Source organism: Cantharellus anzutake, assembly GCF_015039405.1.
Source record: "Cantharellus anzutake strain C23 chromosome Unknown EI90scaffold_53, whole genome shotgun sequence".
Classification (NCBI taxonomy): Eukaryota; Fungi; Basidiomycota; class Agaricomycetes; order Cantharellales; family Hydnaceae; genus Cantharellus; species Cantharellus anzutake.
In genome coordinates this window covers 122,847-140,201 of record NW_024067003.1, presented here as the reverse complement: position 1 = coordinate 140,201, position 17,355 = coordinate 122,847, and the positions used below count along the sequence as shown (strand labels likewise).

Here is a 17,355-nt window from a genome sequence, read left to right as displayed (position 1 = left end):
GGAAGTAGTCGGAGGGGGTGGAGGAGAGAGTGATACATCAGCAACACTATCTACAACGGGTAGAACATTGCCCGAAGGGTCAACATTGAAAGGAGAAAATAGACCATTTGAAAGAGAAAAGGAAACGGGAATGTGGAGGGAGGATAAGTCGGAAATGGAAGACGCGTTTAAACGCACTTCTTTGAGTGCACAGAAGGAAGGATCGCAACCCCCGGTCCGTGCGGAGTCCACGGGGGTGCGGACTAATTTTTTGCTTCTGCGGAAGCGGATCCTTGCTCCTCGGTCTGGGCTGAACGGGCCTTAGATGCGCGAGAAGAAGACTTGGGACAATCCTTGACCATATGGCCAGACTGACCGCAGAACATACAAAGTTTCTCGTCGAGATGACGCTTATGCTCTTGTGGCGTGAGCTTGCCGTTGTCTCCGAGTTTAGAAGAGAGGTCCGGTTTAACGGAGCTGGCCTCGGATCTTTTATTGTCCTTCGGAGGCCTACTACCGGAAGCGGAGTTGAAAGAGGAGGAGGAAGGGACGGGGTCGGAACGAGAAGCGGCGGTGGACTTGTCGAAAACGTTAGAGGAAGAGGGTTTCACGTGATGTGTAACTTCCGATTTACGCTCCCAATAGCGCGCATCGAGAGTTTGGGAAAGGGTGCGAAGCTCAGAGAGAGTAGAGGGTTTACCTACTCTGGCAATATCATCCTTGATACGTTCCGGCAATCCATTGTAGAAGAAACGATGAAGCGCGGCTTCTCCGTAACCGTGGAGTTGAGAGGCGTGTCGATTGAACTCGACGACGTATTTGTTGATGTGGTGCCCATCCTTCATGTCTAGTGTCATCAGTTGAACCTCGGCGTCGCCCACAGGATCGTGAGGGCCGAAGTTAGTTTGAAGTTCATTAACGAACTCTTGATAGTCGTTCATCCATTGTGGACGAAGCGTGGAATTCTGGTCGAATAACAGGTCCGGCTCGAACCAATCGAGGGCCATTCCCTTGAGGTAGGACTGTGCAAATATGACTTTAGCGCGGTCGCTAGCGAAAGCAAGGGGACGGTCCTGGAAGTTGAGCTCGCATTGGACCAAGAATACTCGGAGTTCCCGGGGATCCTTCCCATCGAACTGTTCGGGTTCGCGGACCTTGGTCCGGAGAGATGGTGGTCGTCGTCGTCGTCCGGTGTGACGAGCCAGACTGGCAATGGCTTGGGCCAGTTGTGTAATGGCCACGTTGGAGGTGGGTTCGGCATTGTCGGTGGTTGGGACAGTGGGGATGGGAGGATCAGCAGGAGGAGGGTCGACGAAGTCAGGGACCTCGGAACCGAGTCCAAAGAAGTGGGCGGGATCTATGGGTTGTTCCGTGGTGTCTCCGAAGTTGGAGTCTGCAACTGGTGATCGATTCCTAGCGGGGTGCATGATCGGAGTCGATGGGAGAGGGGTTTCAAGGTTAGAAAAGCTTCGAAACTCAACTGGGTTTCTCGCCAATCGACTAGGACCAGGCTGAGAGGGTTCTGGGGAAGGCGAAGCGGAGTTGGGGACTAATGTGTGTAGTTGCGAACGAGTGTGAAGGACTTTTGGTGCCATACAAGATGTGTACTAGTCAGGGAGTAGAAAAATACTGTCAGAGACCAGAGTCGAGACAAAGGAATGTCTCCGTAACGGAGGGCTTTGGCCTCAGCAACTTCTGCCAAGAGCGCTGTGCCTAGTGACACCTCCGTGCCCTAACTTACTGACTGGCACTTAGAACCTAGGGGGGTAACTCTAGTTGGTGAGAGAGGAGCGGAGTAGAATGGAGGGAACGGAGGGACCGGAAGTCGATGGCCGGGGATGGATATGACACAGGGACTGCATGTCAGTTCACAGCGATAAAGGTGTTCCCGAGAATCCTAGTCATTGTTAACGCTGAGGTGCCACCCTCAGTGGAGATAGGGGTTATATACATGGGTACTGTTACCCACTAGAGTGCGGTTACAATGAGATAAGAGCTAACCGATAGAATGATGACATGAAAAGATAGATATTCATTTGGGTAATCGTAAGTGAGGTGTGGGAAAGGGGTGACATGTGGATGGAAGATAGAAGCGGGATGCTAAGCGAGAGCTAAGCGAAATTACCTGCATTCTTTGGATCACTCCGGATCATCTTATGGCAACTCCCTTTCGGCATAGGGAGTCAGGGTAGCTGGTTAGGCTGTGCCCTGACAATATCCTGGAATCCCGACCCCATACTCTCCCACCTCATCACACCTTCCTCATCACCCCCTACACCATAATTCCCCACCTCCCAAGTCACCTTCCTTCCCAACTGTCTCAGCTCTGGCCTGGTTGCGGCACACTTTACCTTGGCCACTTCCATCCCAGAAGCTCAGTCCCAAGTCGGAACATTTGGAGACTCCGGATTTGCTCTGACCTCCTGACAGATCTCCGACATCCCATGACATACCTCTAAACCATTCCCCTCCCATTTCATTTATTGGAGTCACCCAACATCCTTTGGATACGTAACTCTGCCTTCGGAGCTACCTGCATCCTCCAGTGATCCTGCTCACGTTGTTGTGGGGACAAGTCCGTGCAGGTCAAACCAACCCTTATCACACATTTCACCCCTTACTGCATCAGGGACTAGGATTGGTGAGTCGTGGTAATAGTAGGAGTTGTAGAGACTGTGGAGGTGGTTCTGACGAGCCCAAGATCGTTGGATTTGGTGGAGTAGTTGAGGAGATCTGACATTTTCTTTACTTTCTTTACTATTTTCATTCATTCACGCATGTGACTTTCCTTTATATTTGTATCGGACTCTTCCGTGACAACTGTACAGACAGTTAGTTAGAGGTTAGACAGAGTATCAGCACCGTACTACAAGGACCTTTAGTGAGATTGAGAGAGGCAGGCAGGAGATTACTGTCCCCCCTGTGAGCCTGTGTGATGTTGGGATAAATTCCCTGTTACAACGTCATCACAAATTAGTCACCTTCCATTTATAGTATGACTGTTGTCTTCCTTCCATTCAGTTGGCTAACTTCCTCTTACCCATTTCTCATTCCCATTCATCCTCTGGCCATTTACTCCACCCTTCTTGCCCCAACACCCCAGTTCCCTGTTAAGGGTATCATTCGGCACCTTTCGGTGTTTTCCATTACCACTCGGACTTTGACTAAAGTCCTTCTCCCTCCTCGATATATAAATACTTGTAGATTAGAACCCGTTGTACCCCAGTTCTAATCTCGACTAAAAGTCCCTCTATGAGTGAATCCACCTCTTCCTACAAGATACCTCAGACACATGAAATATAAGGACTAACTGAGACGTAATGGAGGCACAGCGCTCCCTCCGAGTCACTGAGGCCACATCCTTCCTAGAGCCTCTTGTACCACCCAGCAGACCCAGGCTTCCTGGAGAAGCTTCGGTTCACTACTGGAGCTCTCAGATCCCCTTTAGTTGAGCCCCACCTGCATTCGGACTCATGCACTTTCCCCTCGTTCAGGGTTTTTGACAATTCCCCCTTCTCTCACCATGCCTACAGTCACATTTGACAAACTCAATGATAACTACCCCAGTTGGGCCATGTACATGGAGGCCCACTTGACCAAGCAAGATTTGTGGGATATCGTCGTATCCAGGCACAGTCAGAACCCAACTGGTAGTCCAAATTCAAAGACTGTTCTGGCTTGGGAGAAGAAGCACTGCTTAGCTGCAGCAGAAATCCTTCTAAATGTGTTCACCAAATATATGGTGCACTGTGATAATGCAGATGTGCCAGGGACATGGAACAAGCTCAAGTTAATGTTCCAGTCTGAAGGTCATAGCACTATCTCCTCTCTCCATCATCAATTTAATTCTATGATATACGAACCCGATTTGACAATGCACCAATGGATCACAAAGGCCAAAGATTTGGCCCAATGTTTAGCAACAATTGGTTGTCAGGGGACAGCTGGCTATCTGGCCCCCCTTTACTCTAAGCGATTTCAATGACATAACCATTAGCCAAGATTGTGGGAGATATTTACATAGTTAGAATGCAGGTACTATTCATTGCGCTATTATCACTATCACATCACCCCTTACCCATTATCTGTCAGAGACCAGATTGAGACGAAGGAATGTCTCCATGGCGGAGGGCTTTGGCCTCAGCGACTTATGCCAGGAGTGCTGTGCCCAGTAACACGTCCATGCCCTAACTTACTAACTGGCAACCAGAACTAAAAGGGGGTAAACTCTAGTTGATTTTATTACTGAGGTGTAACCTATTTACAAGTCGAGTATATATAGTTACAGTGGGGGTGGGCCCGTAAACAACGGGGCTGAGTGGAGCGGAGCTAACGGGGTTTGTCATATCCATGCATACCCAACCCCGACCCGACTCCCAGACCTCCTCCTTCACCACCTCCGGAGTCCTACCCTACCACTGTCCGTTCCGATATTCACCTTCGGTCCTGGCACCACACCTCCTCTCACCTCCCATGCCACCTCCACTCCTCTGTCCCTCTCCTCTCCTATCTCCATCCGCTCCAATACCCACCTCGGACCGAACACCACCCCTCTCACCACCCTCCTACTACTCCTCTTCCCACTCCTCTGCTTCCTCCCCACAACACCTCCACCCTTCCGTCATCCTCCTACTCTTCTCCTGTTGGCTCCGATACTCACCTTTGGACCTGACAACTCTCCCTTCTGCCACTCCTTCCCTCTTCCCTCTCTCCTCTCTCTTCCCTCTGGTCCTCTTCCGCTGACCTCCTGCCAAGTTATGACCTTCTGCTGCTGCCCCATACTTCGTACTCGGGTACCGCTCGTACCTTTGCTCCGAGCCTCCGTCATAGTTCCTACCTCGGACTTTGACTCCACCTCGGTCTTAGTCCATTGCATTGGTGACCTCATACTATGTAAACACCATTGCCAATATTCCTCGGACTTTCAACCCCACCTCCATAAGCTCCGTAAGCTCCACAACCTCCGAGCTTCATGGATCATCTTCGGCACTTTCGCCGCTTGTAATGTATCTCTCATGTTTTCCCCTCATCCCTATTTGGACTGCTGCTTCTTACCATTCTAGCCAGTTAGTCATCATCCCCACTTCCCCTCATCCTCCTGCCCCTCTGGGCCATGCCCTCCTTACCTCCTTTCGGACATACCACAGGTTCTGCCTTATGACCTTCATTACCACTCCGCTTCTGTCATCCCTTTGTTCCTTCTCTATTTATTTGTGCCGAGAATGTATTAAAAGTTATATAACCCCTGGTGTCAGATGAACGTTCTTTGGATAGGTCCAATCGCTATCCAGGCAACACTGTCTGGTGGAGCTTGGTATTCTGGGTCATCCAATGGTGGGTCGGAGACAGGCCAGAGGTGGGGCAGAGCTCCAAGGGTGACAGGGTGTTGAAGGGACTTGTCATGACCGACAAATCCTGGGGCTCCGTCAGCGGCGAATCAATGCCGATAGGCGAATCTGCCGACCTGAAACCCAATCTAACCAGCCCCCAATCCGATGTCTGGCCCCCTGCCCCATCAACCATGCACTGCATCCAGACCTCCACCCGCATCTGGACTTCTGCCCGCATCCGGACCTCCACCCGCATCTGTACCTCTGCCCACCTCCACACCCTCTGGACCTCTGCCACTCCTGGTTGCCCTCCACACCCTGTGGTCAGGCCAACACTCCCCTCCGACCTTGCTGGCCATCATGCTGCCCTTGTTTGTGATGGCACTGATGGACCACCCTCTGTTGTGGACTTGTCAGCACCATGCTGATTTCCATGTCCCTTCACGGACCTGTGTTGGCACCGCACCGACCCCGCTTATTTGCGGACTTGTATCGGTGCTGCGTGCTGACCTCCACTTTTCTCTGGCCATCTTGTCACTTGGCAGCATACCATTCATTCCTTGCCGAGTGCCTATATTGTTCATCCATTCATTCGCTTAACTTGCCAATATTGGCACTTGATCCGCTTTTGTTTAGTTCATTGCCTCCCATTTCCTGGGCTCTTGTCCTTCATTCAGTTTGACAATCCCCGCTTATTTCCACGCCGGACCGCGCCGGACTGACTGGTCCTTCTGTGTTTCCCTCCTGCCTATTTATATCCTGTAAATACTTTCGGGGACCTTAGTCTGAAATCAACTAGAGTACCCCCCTGTCTGGTCTGAGTCCCTCCTTCTGCAAAGGGGGCTTCCCCCCCTCTGAGTCCATGCTCGTGGAGTCTGTGCTCCTCCTACAGGTCCGCTTCACCCGCAAGTCTTGTTTGAAGTCCGCTGTGAGTGTCAATCCATAAATATGGGATCTCCCCCAAACGTCAAGCTCAGGGCACAGCGCTCCACCTGAGTCGCTGAGTGTTATAAAAATGGGGCCTAATTGGCCCATTTCTATAGCGTCCGGGTGCAGGGAGTGGCCGTGACATGGAAATAGTGTTACAGTTAATGTAACAGAGGTTTAACAATTGTCTTTACAATGACATTAACAAAGGGTGGCTTTTGGTGGTTGTTGATGGTTCAGTTGTTATTATATACATGTCACGTGATAATATACTGTACAGAGGCCATAAGAGGCTGAAAATGGGAATTTCCCATTTCCATAACACTGAGGCTGCGATCCCACTCTGCTAACCTTGAACAGCACTTCCGGATGCACTGCATATTTCCGCCTGCATATCCGCTTTGTCCGACTCCGACAATATCCCAGTCTCTGACAAGCATTCCAGTCTCTGACAATAATCTCCAGACTCTGACAGGACTCAGCTTTAGGGACTCAGAATGGAGCACTGCACCCATTATGTTCTTGTTGTCCCCAATTTTCCAGGGGAGATGGCGATGAAGGAACTGAGGCCGGAGGCCCCCCCTCACTACTTAATGATGGAGGCATTAGCGAGGGTCAATTGTTTGTCATGCAATTCATTTGGGTTTTATACCAAGGTGCCTTTAGACATGCCTGTTACTCAGTTCTTAGTTCTGGGTAGAGTAGCAGACAAGTGGGATGCGATAGACGTCCTAGAGGAGGTTTTTTGAGGGGCTTAAGACTTCTATATTATACTTGGGGTGTCAGGGGATGACTCCTGGGTCCCCATGACCCTCCCCTATGGTCCACAGCCTACTGGTGTAACCAGCCCTACCCAGGTGTCAGGGCACAAGCCCTGGGCCCCCATTACATGTAGTCCTGTTGTAGATTAGTGTCACGTGACAGGCGACGGGTTACAACCTATTGCTTATCACCCCATAATACCCACACCTTTGTGACACTTACGGCCTGGTGACCTGAGCAAGCCCCACAGACCTCACACTTTTTTAAGTGCATGAGGTGTGATTAAAACTAATCTACACATCCTTTTTACATCTGTTCCGGGGATGGCACCTGACATGGCACTGTCATACCCCCAAATGGGGAAGCTCGCATCTGCAGCGAGAACAAAGGGTGGCTTTGTTAAAAAGCCGCAATCTCCCAATTTGGGAGATAACCTAAACACTGCGTCATTGGATGATGATGATGACCTGCCACATATTGGTAGGACCTCAGGGACAAACCCTGAGGATCCCAAAAACTTACATGGGGTAAATGCAGGGAACAATACCCTTAGAACCCCATGTGCGAACATGATCTCTCCTAGAAAGAGAGAGTTCTCACCACTGGGTGAGGAGGCAAACATGCGCACACATAAGTGCGCGGCTGCCACACTAACAGCCTTAAGGGCTGGGTCAGACACGCCAAAAGAAGTCCCTGAGCCCCACTATCCTCAGGGAACCTCTCACTTGGTCCAAGACACTGACAAAAACAGCAGTAACTCCTGCTGGCGCAGGGGGCCATTTGTGGCCCCAAGCAATGTGGAAAAATTGTCCACATCGTCTTGAGTCACCCACGTGACATCCAGCTTGCAAGATTGCAGCAAGCTGGTTCACTCCCAAGTCTATTTGACTGGGAGTTACACAAAACCATCAAACGATCACTCCCACTGGCACAGGGAGCCGTTTTTGATCCCAAAAAATGTGGAAAAATCTTTCACATGTCCAGCATCGTCTCGCATTAAACGCAAGACGTCCAGATTGCAATATAGCAGCAATCTGGTTCACTCCCCAGTCTATGCAACTGGGAGTTGTCATAAACAACCAAATGACCATTCCTGCTGGCGCAGGGAGCCGTTTGGAGTTCCAAAAAATGTGGAAAAATCGTCCACATCTACGGAATCGTCTCGCGTCAGCCGCGAGACGCCCAGATTGCGATATAGCAGCAAGCCAGTTCACTCCCCAGTCTATGCGACTGGTAGTTGTGCAAATCGATCAAACGACAACTCCTGCCAGCACAGGGAGCCATTTGTGATCGCAAAAAATGTGGAAAAAACTTCCACATTGTCTACATCGTCTCACATTAACTGTGAGACGTCCAGCCCGCAAAATCGCAGCATGCTGGTTCACTCCCTAGTCTATGTGACTGGGAATTGTGCAAAACAATCGAACAACAACTCCTGCTTGCACAGGGAGCCGTCTTTGATTGCAAAAAATGTGGAAAAAACCTCCACATCGTCGCTATCGTCTTGCAACTATAGTGAGACATCCAGCTCGCCGCCTAGGCGTGAGCCGGTTCAAACCCCAGTCTATAAGACTGGGAATCATCAAAAACCCTCATGGAACGACCCCCGCTTGTGCAGGGAGCCAGTCCTGAGTGGAGGAAATGTGGAAAAAACTTCCACACCACCGACACCATCTCACAACCACTGTGAGACACTCAGCGCTCTATCTGAGAACGAGTGTACACACTCCAACATGGATATAAAGGCCATGTCATCCAGATCGACACAGACTCACAGGTTGAGCTCACTTCCGGACTGTCCTCAGATGGCCTCGGACCCAGCATGGACACAGCAAAGGGACCAGGTGCAGGAGGATGGGGAAGCTCCCCGAAGTCGATTGTCCGAGAAACTTCTGGACTTTTTCCAGGTCCCATCCGAATGGAGGACAGGAAGTGATGAAGAACTCCTTCTCAGGCTAAAGGCCCGAGAAATAATAGGAGAAAAGGTCAAGGGCAGATGCTCAGAGAGCACAGAGGCTCAGGGGAAGCCACTGCTGCCAAGGCCGAACCCAAAACTTTTGCCAAAAAAAGTGAAGTCACCAACTTTGGATGAGGTCACCGAAGTCTGTAGGAGTGCAATGTGGCAGAAGAAGGAGCCTAGTAAGGAGAACCCACAAATGAGCGGGCAACCATCAACACCAGGCCCCATCTTAGGCGATAAATGGCCCTCCTCGGTCACTTCACCCAGGCAAAGGATAAGTGGAAGTAACCTTCTGCAAAACCCCTCCAGTAATGCTGGAGAGAACCAAACAAACCCTCGTGAAAACTTCACAAGGAAAACTTCCAGTAAAACATAGCTGGAGGATAACAGGCACCTCGAAAGATGGTACCACAAGGCCACACGAATGGCTGAACTTCTAACTTTCACCCTGCACATAGACAGGGTGAAGTGGGACTGGTTAAATAACGGTCCTACTCGACTCCCTGACATGAAGTGGTCAGGCAAAAACAATACAGAAAATTTCTGGCAGTGGTACACCACACTGCTAGGATTCCTCACATCACGAGGATATAGAGGCGCACACTACAATGAAATCCATCTGGATTGTCTCATTGGTGGATTGGCAGAGCCTGCACTCTCACACGGACTAAAACTCCGTGAAGAAGCCCTCCTTAGAGATAAAGGGGGGAAATTTCTTGAAGTTCTCGATACTCTAATGAGGACATATATCAAGGAGCCTGCCACATTGAAGGTGACGGAAAAACACTGCAATGTAAAGTACAATGCAGGAAAAGGACCCAGACAGTCCTACCCAGAACCATCGCTTAATGCTAGGTTTCTGGAAAACATCCTCCCTGAATGCAAGGAGGAAATAATCAAAATGGGATTCTCCTCTTTCGAGGAGATGTTCAGAACAACATCTCGCATGGACGAGATGAAAAACAGGCTGAGGATAGCTCCAGCCTACAGGCCAGAATGCTATGCCAGACCTGAAACCACCGCGACCACAAATCACGAAAAGCCCAACCAGGCAGGAAAGGAGAAACACGCAGAGGCAAGAGCCAATGTGCAAGACCCTAAACCCAAATGGAAAGGCGAATCCTCCCTGAAGCAGTCAGGGAACACCGACCAAAGGCCAGTACAAGTATGCAATAATTGCGGAATACCAGAGCGGACAAAGAGCCGCCCTGAGCACCAGTTAGTAGGAGACAGAAACCCAAGGCACAGGATCGCCAGGGAAGTCGACTACAAAACAGAAGGTGAAGTTGGAGACGACTCCGACGAAGAAGAACCGGAGAATATCTCTGGTGATTTTGAAGTGGAGGACACCTCCAATGACTTTGAACCAGAGGACCCAAACAAGGGACCTCACTACTCACCCAGAAGAAAGGGTGAGGACATCAGTGTTGGGACCACAATAATGGCCCCAAGATCCGACGTCATTGAAAACAATGACGAAAAAAATACACTAAAACTGACGATAAGCCAGACCAAAAAAAGAACTACCAACTCTTTGGTGATGACACCAAAGAGGGATTCCCCTGAGGAAAGTCACTCAGAAGACAACACCCCCGAGAAAAAAACCTTGGAGGGAGACCCACTGAAGGAGGACCCTTTGGAAGAAACCACCCCAGAGTCTCCAGAAGAAGATGAGCTCTGGGTGGAGTTTATACTCGGCTGGCTAGCGGCCACAATCCACCCTCTCCCCAGTAGAAATACTGGGCTGCATCATGCACGATTGGCCAACAAGGCCAATCAGCCCTCCTCGTACCTGAAGGAGGACCAAGAATTGGCAGATAAGATCAAGTAGAGATCATAACTCCCACTTGTGCAGACAACCCAGTCCATGCAATCTTGCTGCTATTGGCAGCCTTCCTCTCATACCGAGAGGTTTTTGAAGGTCTACCTGACCATTGACCTATAGTAATATGCTATAGTTTAACTCCTCAGACTGAGGAGACTCCATTGTGTCTGGAAGTGCTCCAGGCCCTCTTTTTTTTTTTTGCCTTGTTTTTTTTTCCCTTCTTCTCTGGCTCTTTCCTTGGGAAGGCCATAAACATGGTGAATGAGAAAGTCACCGATGCTTTGGTAGAAATACCAAAGAAAGAAACAACCCAGTCCTAGCTCAGAGGAACTGGAACTCCCAGATAAATACCATCTGGAAGGCAATTGCTTGAGGAACCAAACTCCTTGAACTCGCAAACAGGGATAAAGCTGAATAACTTGGCCCAACCTATGCGATACTCATTTTAAATCCATTTTAATTATAAATTTGCTCTGTTTTGAGCAATACAACCTTTGTACTAATTTCCAAAGTCCTAATGCCCCTACAGCATTGGTTTCTCAGACTTTGGTTCTCTATTCCATCTTCTTCATGTCGCAAGTGTGTGACATTGAATTGTGTCACAGTGCGTGACAGAAATTCCTGTCATGCCCCCGACCGAGTAACTTCAGGTAAAGCCGAGCAACTCAGCTTAAGTCACCTGACATTCAACATGGTGTTGAATCGAAAGGGCAACTGTGTGGTCTCAGGTTTAACCCCACTTATCAATGGCAGGGAAAAACTCGGATAAACATCCAAGGGATAACAATAGGGGAGAAAACATCCCTAATACAATTCCTTGATAGGGGAATTCAGTTTGCTTCCGGTGCCAGCCTGAGACCTCTGGCTGACCACAAACGCAAACAGATCAAACTGGCATTAGAAGACCAGTTGTAAGGAGTCATCAGAGGCATCACGCCTATGAACCCGAGATACTCTCGAGACCAAATAACCTAGAGGAAGCTCTAGGGGGGAGTACCCAAACCCGGGAAGCAACCACATCCCAACAGACTTGGGATATGATTCCATCCAAGGAATTGTCCACAGGCAGACACAACAACGTCCACCTGATCCCATGAAACAACCATGAATGCATTAGAACTAGCATTCATGTTTCTTCGTGAAGTTGCATGACTTCACAGACTACCACACTCGATCGCATCAGATCGAGATTCAAAATTCATGACAGAAAGTAGTACAGATACTACATGCAATGGTCAGACCAGATCAACGCGACTGGGCAGCAAAGCTGTCGATGGCAGAATTCGCAATCAATGCGAGCTCGAACACATCGACAGGATTTGCCCCATCCGAATTAATCTATGGCCACATGCCAAAGATGTGCCTAACAGCACCACCCTCGGACTACCCAGGAGTGAATGATTTCGCCCAAAAGGCGAAGGAAAACCTAATGGCAGCACCCGACATGATAATACACAATCGTGCTGCTCAAACAATCCAGGCGAATAAGAAAAGACACCTGGACCTGCCTTTGAGAAAAGGTGAGCTTGCATACTTATCCACAGATAAGTTGAACCTACCCAAAGAGAGGGCAGGCAAACTAAAGCCCCTGTATATAGGGCCTTATGAAATTCTGGAAACATTTCCAGAGACATCAAACTACGTCCTCAAGTTGCCACCACAACTTGAACAATGTGGAGTCCACCCAAGATTCCACATATCTCGGCTCACACCCCATGAGCCGAATGACCAAGAAATCTTCCCAAATAGGGAAGTAAACATATTTTATGACTTCGGGGAAGACCCTGATTGCGAAGCAGTAGTTCGCAAAATCTTAAACCACACATGGGTTCATGATGAACTCTGGTTTAAGGCCAAATGGGAGCTAGGGGACACCACATGGGAACCCCTAGGAAATGGTAACGACCTTGTCTGCCTGGACAAGTACCTCACATTACAAAATGAGAGGGAACCGGAAAATCTCCCGATCTAAGAAGATACGGAACTTTCGGCATCACTACGCCCCCAAAAACAGAGGCGGAAAAAGTGAAGCTGAAGGGCGATCACCCACAGCCAAGAGCGTGGGAAGATTCTGGGCGAGCAACTCGCCTGGACAGCCACACCATGGGCTAGACATCACATGGGCTAGGCGAGTAACTCGCCTAGACCATGTGAACCCCAGGCTCACGTGTAAAACCATATGCAGTACAAACTGCACCGATGGCACAACAAGCGCCATTCCAGGGGCAGCAATTGCTGCTGCAGCCCCAGGGAACTTCCCTGGATCGGCCAATTTGGCCCAGATCCGACAACCCAGCCAAATATAGGCTGGGAATCAGCTATTGCATCAGTGGTAGCTGCCCAAACAGGTCAACTTCGTCAGGAGTTGAAAGAGATAAAGTCCCTCATAGGAGGGAGATGAGGGAGCGACAGCGGCTCCTTGTCCAGGCTGTCCAAACGGGCACGGTCTGACAACTCAAGGGTGTCAGATGATGCCTGTGATAATGGTGCCCATTGGAGGCATGAATCCAATAGGGCATGCAGAGATGCTTCGGCATCTTTGCCTCTCTGAAAGACACAGAGAGAGAAGTCGACCTCCAGAAGAGGGAGATCGAGTTGTTAAAACACGAGCTTGAAGAGGCACGCGCACTGGCAGACCTCGCTGCCAAACCCATTATGATGGGGGCCTCCCAGGTCAGGGGGAGGGGATACAGTTCCGGGCCTCATGAGGCACGACCCCATATGGGGACTAGTGCACCAAGGGGTGGGGCACCGACTATCCCGCCACCCCGTGGGCAGGCAACCCTGTCCAGGTTGCATAAGGGCCCGCCCTCAGGAGGGCAAACCCATGTCGAGGGGAGATGGGAAGATGGTAGGCAGCCAATGACAGACCCCCAAAAGGGGACCACTACCAGAGGCAGTGGGCCGCCAAGTACCATGACACCCTATGGGCAAGCCACCCTACAGGGAAGTGTCCACATGCTTTTCGAGATGGCCAAAGCCAACAAATTCTCAGCCCAACCCAAGCTGAGAGCAAGCTATCACCCCCGGTGATAGTGGACAACACAAGCCAACTCCGAAAGGAGTTGGATGAGACAGAATCCCTCATGAAAGGGAAACGAGAGAGCGAGACAAGCTCCTCACTCAGGCCATCCGAATAGAGACGACCTGATTACTCAGAGGTGCCAAGAAATGCCTATGAGAACCGTGCCACCCAGAGGCAGGAGTACAAGATTCGCATAGAAGTGCGAAGGATTACCTCTCTCCAAAATGAAGAGAAACCGATTTCCAGAAATCGAGGAACTTGAATGTGAGCCTGAGCTCACTTGTGCACGGGCAGAATCCCACTGCCAAGTCCACCATGATGGGGCCTCCCAGGTTAGGGGGAGGAGATGTAATATTGGGTCTCAGAAAGTGTAACCCAGACAGGGACTAACATGACTGGGATGGGATACCACAATTCTCGCTACCCTGTGGGTAGGTGACCCTGTCCGGACTGCAGAGTGGTGCTCCAACAAGAGCACAGACCCAGGTTGAGGGAAGGAAGGAAGGCAGTAGGCAGCCAATAGCAAACCCCAGGCTGGGACCACTGCTAGAGGCAGCGGGCTGTCAAGTACTTTGACACCCTATGGGCAAGTAACCTTGGTGGGAGGCATCCAATGCAACAGGGAACCGTTCAACCGAGATAAGATAGATCTGAGTCCAAAAATCCTCACAAACACTGGGGAACACAGCATGGGAGCTGTGGCAAGAGGCAACAGCCTCCAAACAGCACCGGAACAAAGTTCCGGGGACTCATGCTGGCCATGAAGTCGAACAATCATAACCAGGAGCAACTAGTACTCTGTCAAGCTCCGCATTTGGCAAGGTGGCTCTAACCATGGAAAACCATCCAGCTAAACAGCCAGATGAACAAACGAAAAATCCAGAGCACAAATTTCTCTGGTAAAGTGGAAACCACTCCACTCTTGCGAAAATGCAAGAACTCACACACAAAACAGTATGCAAAGCACTGTAAACAATATTTTACAGACCTAAATTATCAATTTGAGGAGAAAACACAGGCCGAAGATGCAAAACATCTTTGGAGAATTTCCCATTGGGAAACCCGATATTTTAAGGACTTCATATATACTTATCCCTATGTATAACACTGCCCACTTTAAAGACGTTCACTCCTTTTCCTTTTTTTTTCTTTTTATAACTTGATGTACAATGTTGCCCACTCCAAAGCAGCGAACACATTCCTTATTCATTATTCCTTTTAAGCTTAAAATTTCCTTTTCTTTTTATCTTGTATGCATTGCAACTGCAATGCAAGGGGGGAGAGTGTCAGGGCACAAGCCCTGGGCCCCCATTACATGTAGTCCCGTTGTAGATTAGTGTCACATGACAGGCAATGGGTTACAACCTATCGCTTATCACCCCATAATACCCACACCTTTGTGACACTTATGGCCTGGTGACCTGAGCGAGCCCCACAGACCTCACACCAGGGCACAACCTACTGTGGGTAAGAAGATGATATAAATGAAGGGCAAGTATGTACAACTTGCCTACTGTGGGTAAGAAGATGAGAAGGAAGCTAACTTCTCATCTTCCCACAGTGGCCACAATATCAGCAAAACTTCCGGGGATACCCGGAAGTCACATGAAGGGGTAGGAACCGGGCCCGGAGCATGCAGCATGCGGAGTGTGCATGCGAGTGGGAAGCGTGGCAGGTGGAAGTGGGTCCGGACATGGGTCCGGGTCCGGGCTAGTCAGGGTGTGTGCCCTGACATGGGGGAACTATTTACTGGAGGGGTATGCATGTACATATATCAGAACAGTTTGGATCCGAAGGTAAACAAAGGTTACCAAGGAGAAGGAGAAGTAAATAGAAAGAATCCACATGACAAATAAGGAATAGGCAAAAAGCCCAAATTACATCTGAGGTTTGTGGAGTGGGAGAATTAAAACCCCACTGAATGGCAAGGCCTGGACCTGTCTAAGAATGAGCAAGGGACTACAGAGGAAGATGTCCAGAAAGGTCCGGAGCCCGGAAGTTGTAGTCCAGAAGATTGGGGTTGTAGAAAATATAAAGGTTGCTATCCAAGGCAACAAATCACATCCAATTTGATGGAGAATTGAGTGAGATAGCGTTGAGGTGGGGAATATCTGGCAGATTTTTCCTAACTTTCCAACCACGTGTTGCCATGGTCCCAAAATTGGCAGATCCTCCTGACCAGCCACACCATGGACAATGGATATTTATTCCCATTTTTCTGAAGCCTGAGGGATGCCAGGGACCATCTGTGCACCCCATTTCCCATGCATGTGCAATGAACATGTGACATGCATTGTGATACACAACTGGAATCCACATATCTCTGTGAATACCTCACCGATTCTCCTTGCATAACATGCATTGGAATCGCCTCAGTGCCCTCTACCATCCATACTATAACCTCATCACCTACATAATTCTTAGCCAATTTTCCACTGTATGATTTTCTAACATTTTATCCTGCATGAAGGACCTTGTCATATCCATGCATACCCAATCCCGATCCAACTCCTGGACCCCCATCTTCATCACCTCTGGAGTCCTAGCCTATCTCCGTCCGCTCCGATACTCACCTTTGGACCAAACATCACTTCTCTTGCCACCCTCCTCCTAAGACTCCTCACTCCTCATGTCACCTCCACCCTTCCGTCCCTCTCCTACCCTACTTCCATCCACTCCGATACTTGCCTTTGGACCTGACACCATTCCTCCTCCACTCCTCTCCCCACTCCTCTCATCACTCTCCTCCCTCTGACCCTCTTCCGCCAAACCTCCGGCAAGTTATGACCTTCCACTGCTGTCCCATACCCTGTACTCAGACACCACTCACACCTTTGCTCCGAGATCCCATCATAGTTCCGACCTCAGGCTTTGACTCCACCTCAGCTTAAGTCCATTGCATTGGTGACCTCATACTACATAAACACCATTGCCAACATTCCTCCTTTCAACTCCGCCTCCATAAGCTCTGTAAGCTCTGCAACCTCCAAGCTCCATGGATCATACTTGGCACTTTCACTGATTGTAATGTATCTTTTGCACTTTCCCCTCATCCTTATTTGGACTGCTGCTTCTCTCCATTCCAGCCAGTTAGTCATCATCCCCACTTCACCTCATCCTCCTGCCCCACTGGGCTTCGCCCTCTGTCATATCCATCCATGGCCATCGACTTCCACTGCCTCCAATCCCTCCGGACCACCTCCGCTTCCCTTGATGGTCAGCACCCCCTCTTTTCAATATATTACCTATGCCTCCCTAAGTACGGAGCCCCAAAGGCTTCTGGACAGCTCCGACATCCGCTAGCGCACTCCCACCTCTGCTGGGCAATTCACTTGCTTGCCCTGCAAGCCCACCTTCGGGTCTATCCCTCCTTTCCGTTTCTGGGTTATCACCTGCCATTCCACTAACCCCGTAACCCAACTTGTCGGTAATATTCAATCGGCTAATGTTTAACTCCATTAGCTCCACTCCACTTGGCCCTGCCATTCACAGGCCCACTCTTGCTGTAACTATATATATACTCAACTTGTACATAGGTTACACCTCA

The 17,355-nt window shown here is 49.7% G+C and overlaps 1 protein-coding gene across 1 annotated transcript; it reads left to right on the top strand.

The window, feature by feature from the left end:
* Window positions 1–7,333: 7,333 nt before the first annotated feature.
* On the top strand, window positions 7,334–10,789 carry EI90DRAFT_3019108 (uncharacterized protein; the record flags this gene model as incomplete). The annotated part of the gene is made up of 3 exons (XM_039057309.1): window positions 7,334–7,632; window positions 7,843–9,323; window positions 9,417–10,789. 3 exons carry the CDS (start codon window positions 7,334–7,336, stop codon window positions 10,787–10,789), a joined length of 3,153 nt encoding a protein of 1,050 aa, XP_038912205.1.
* Window positions 10,790–17,355: the final 6,566 nt, after the last annotated feature.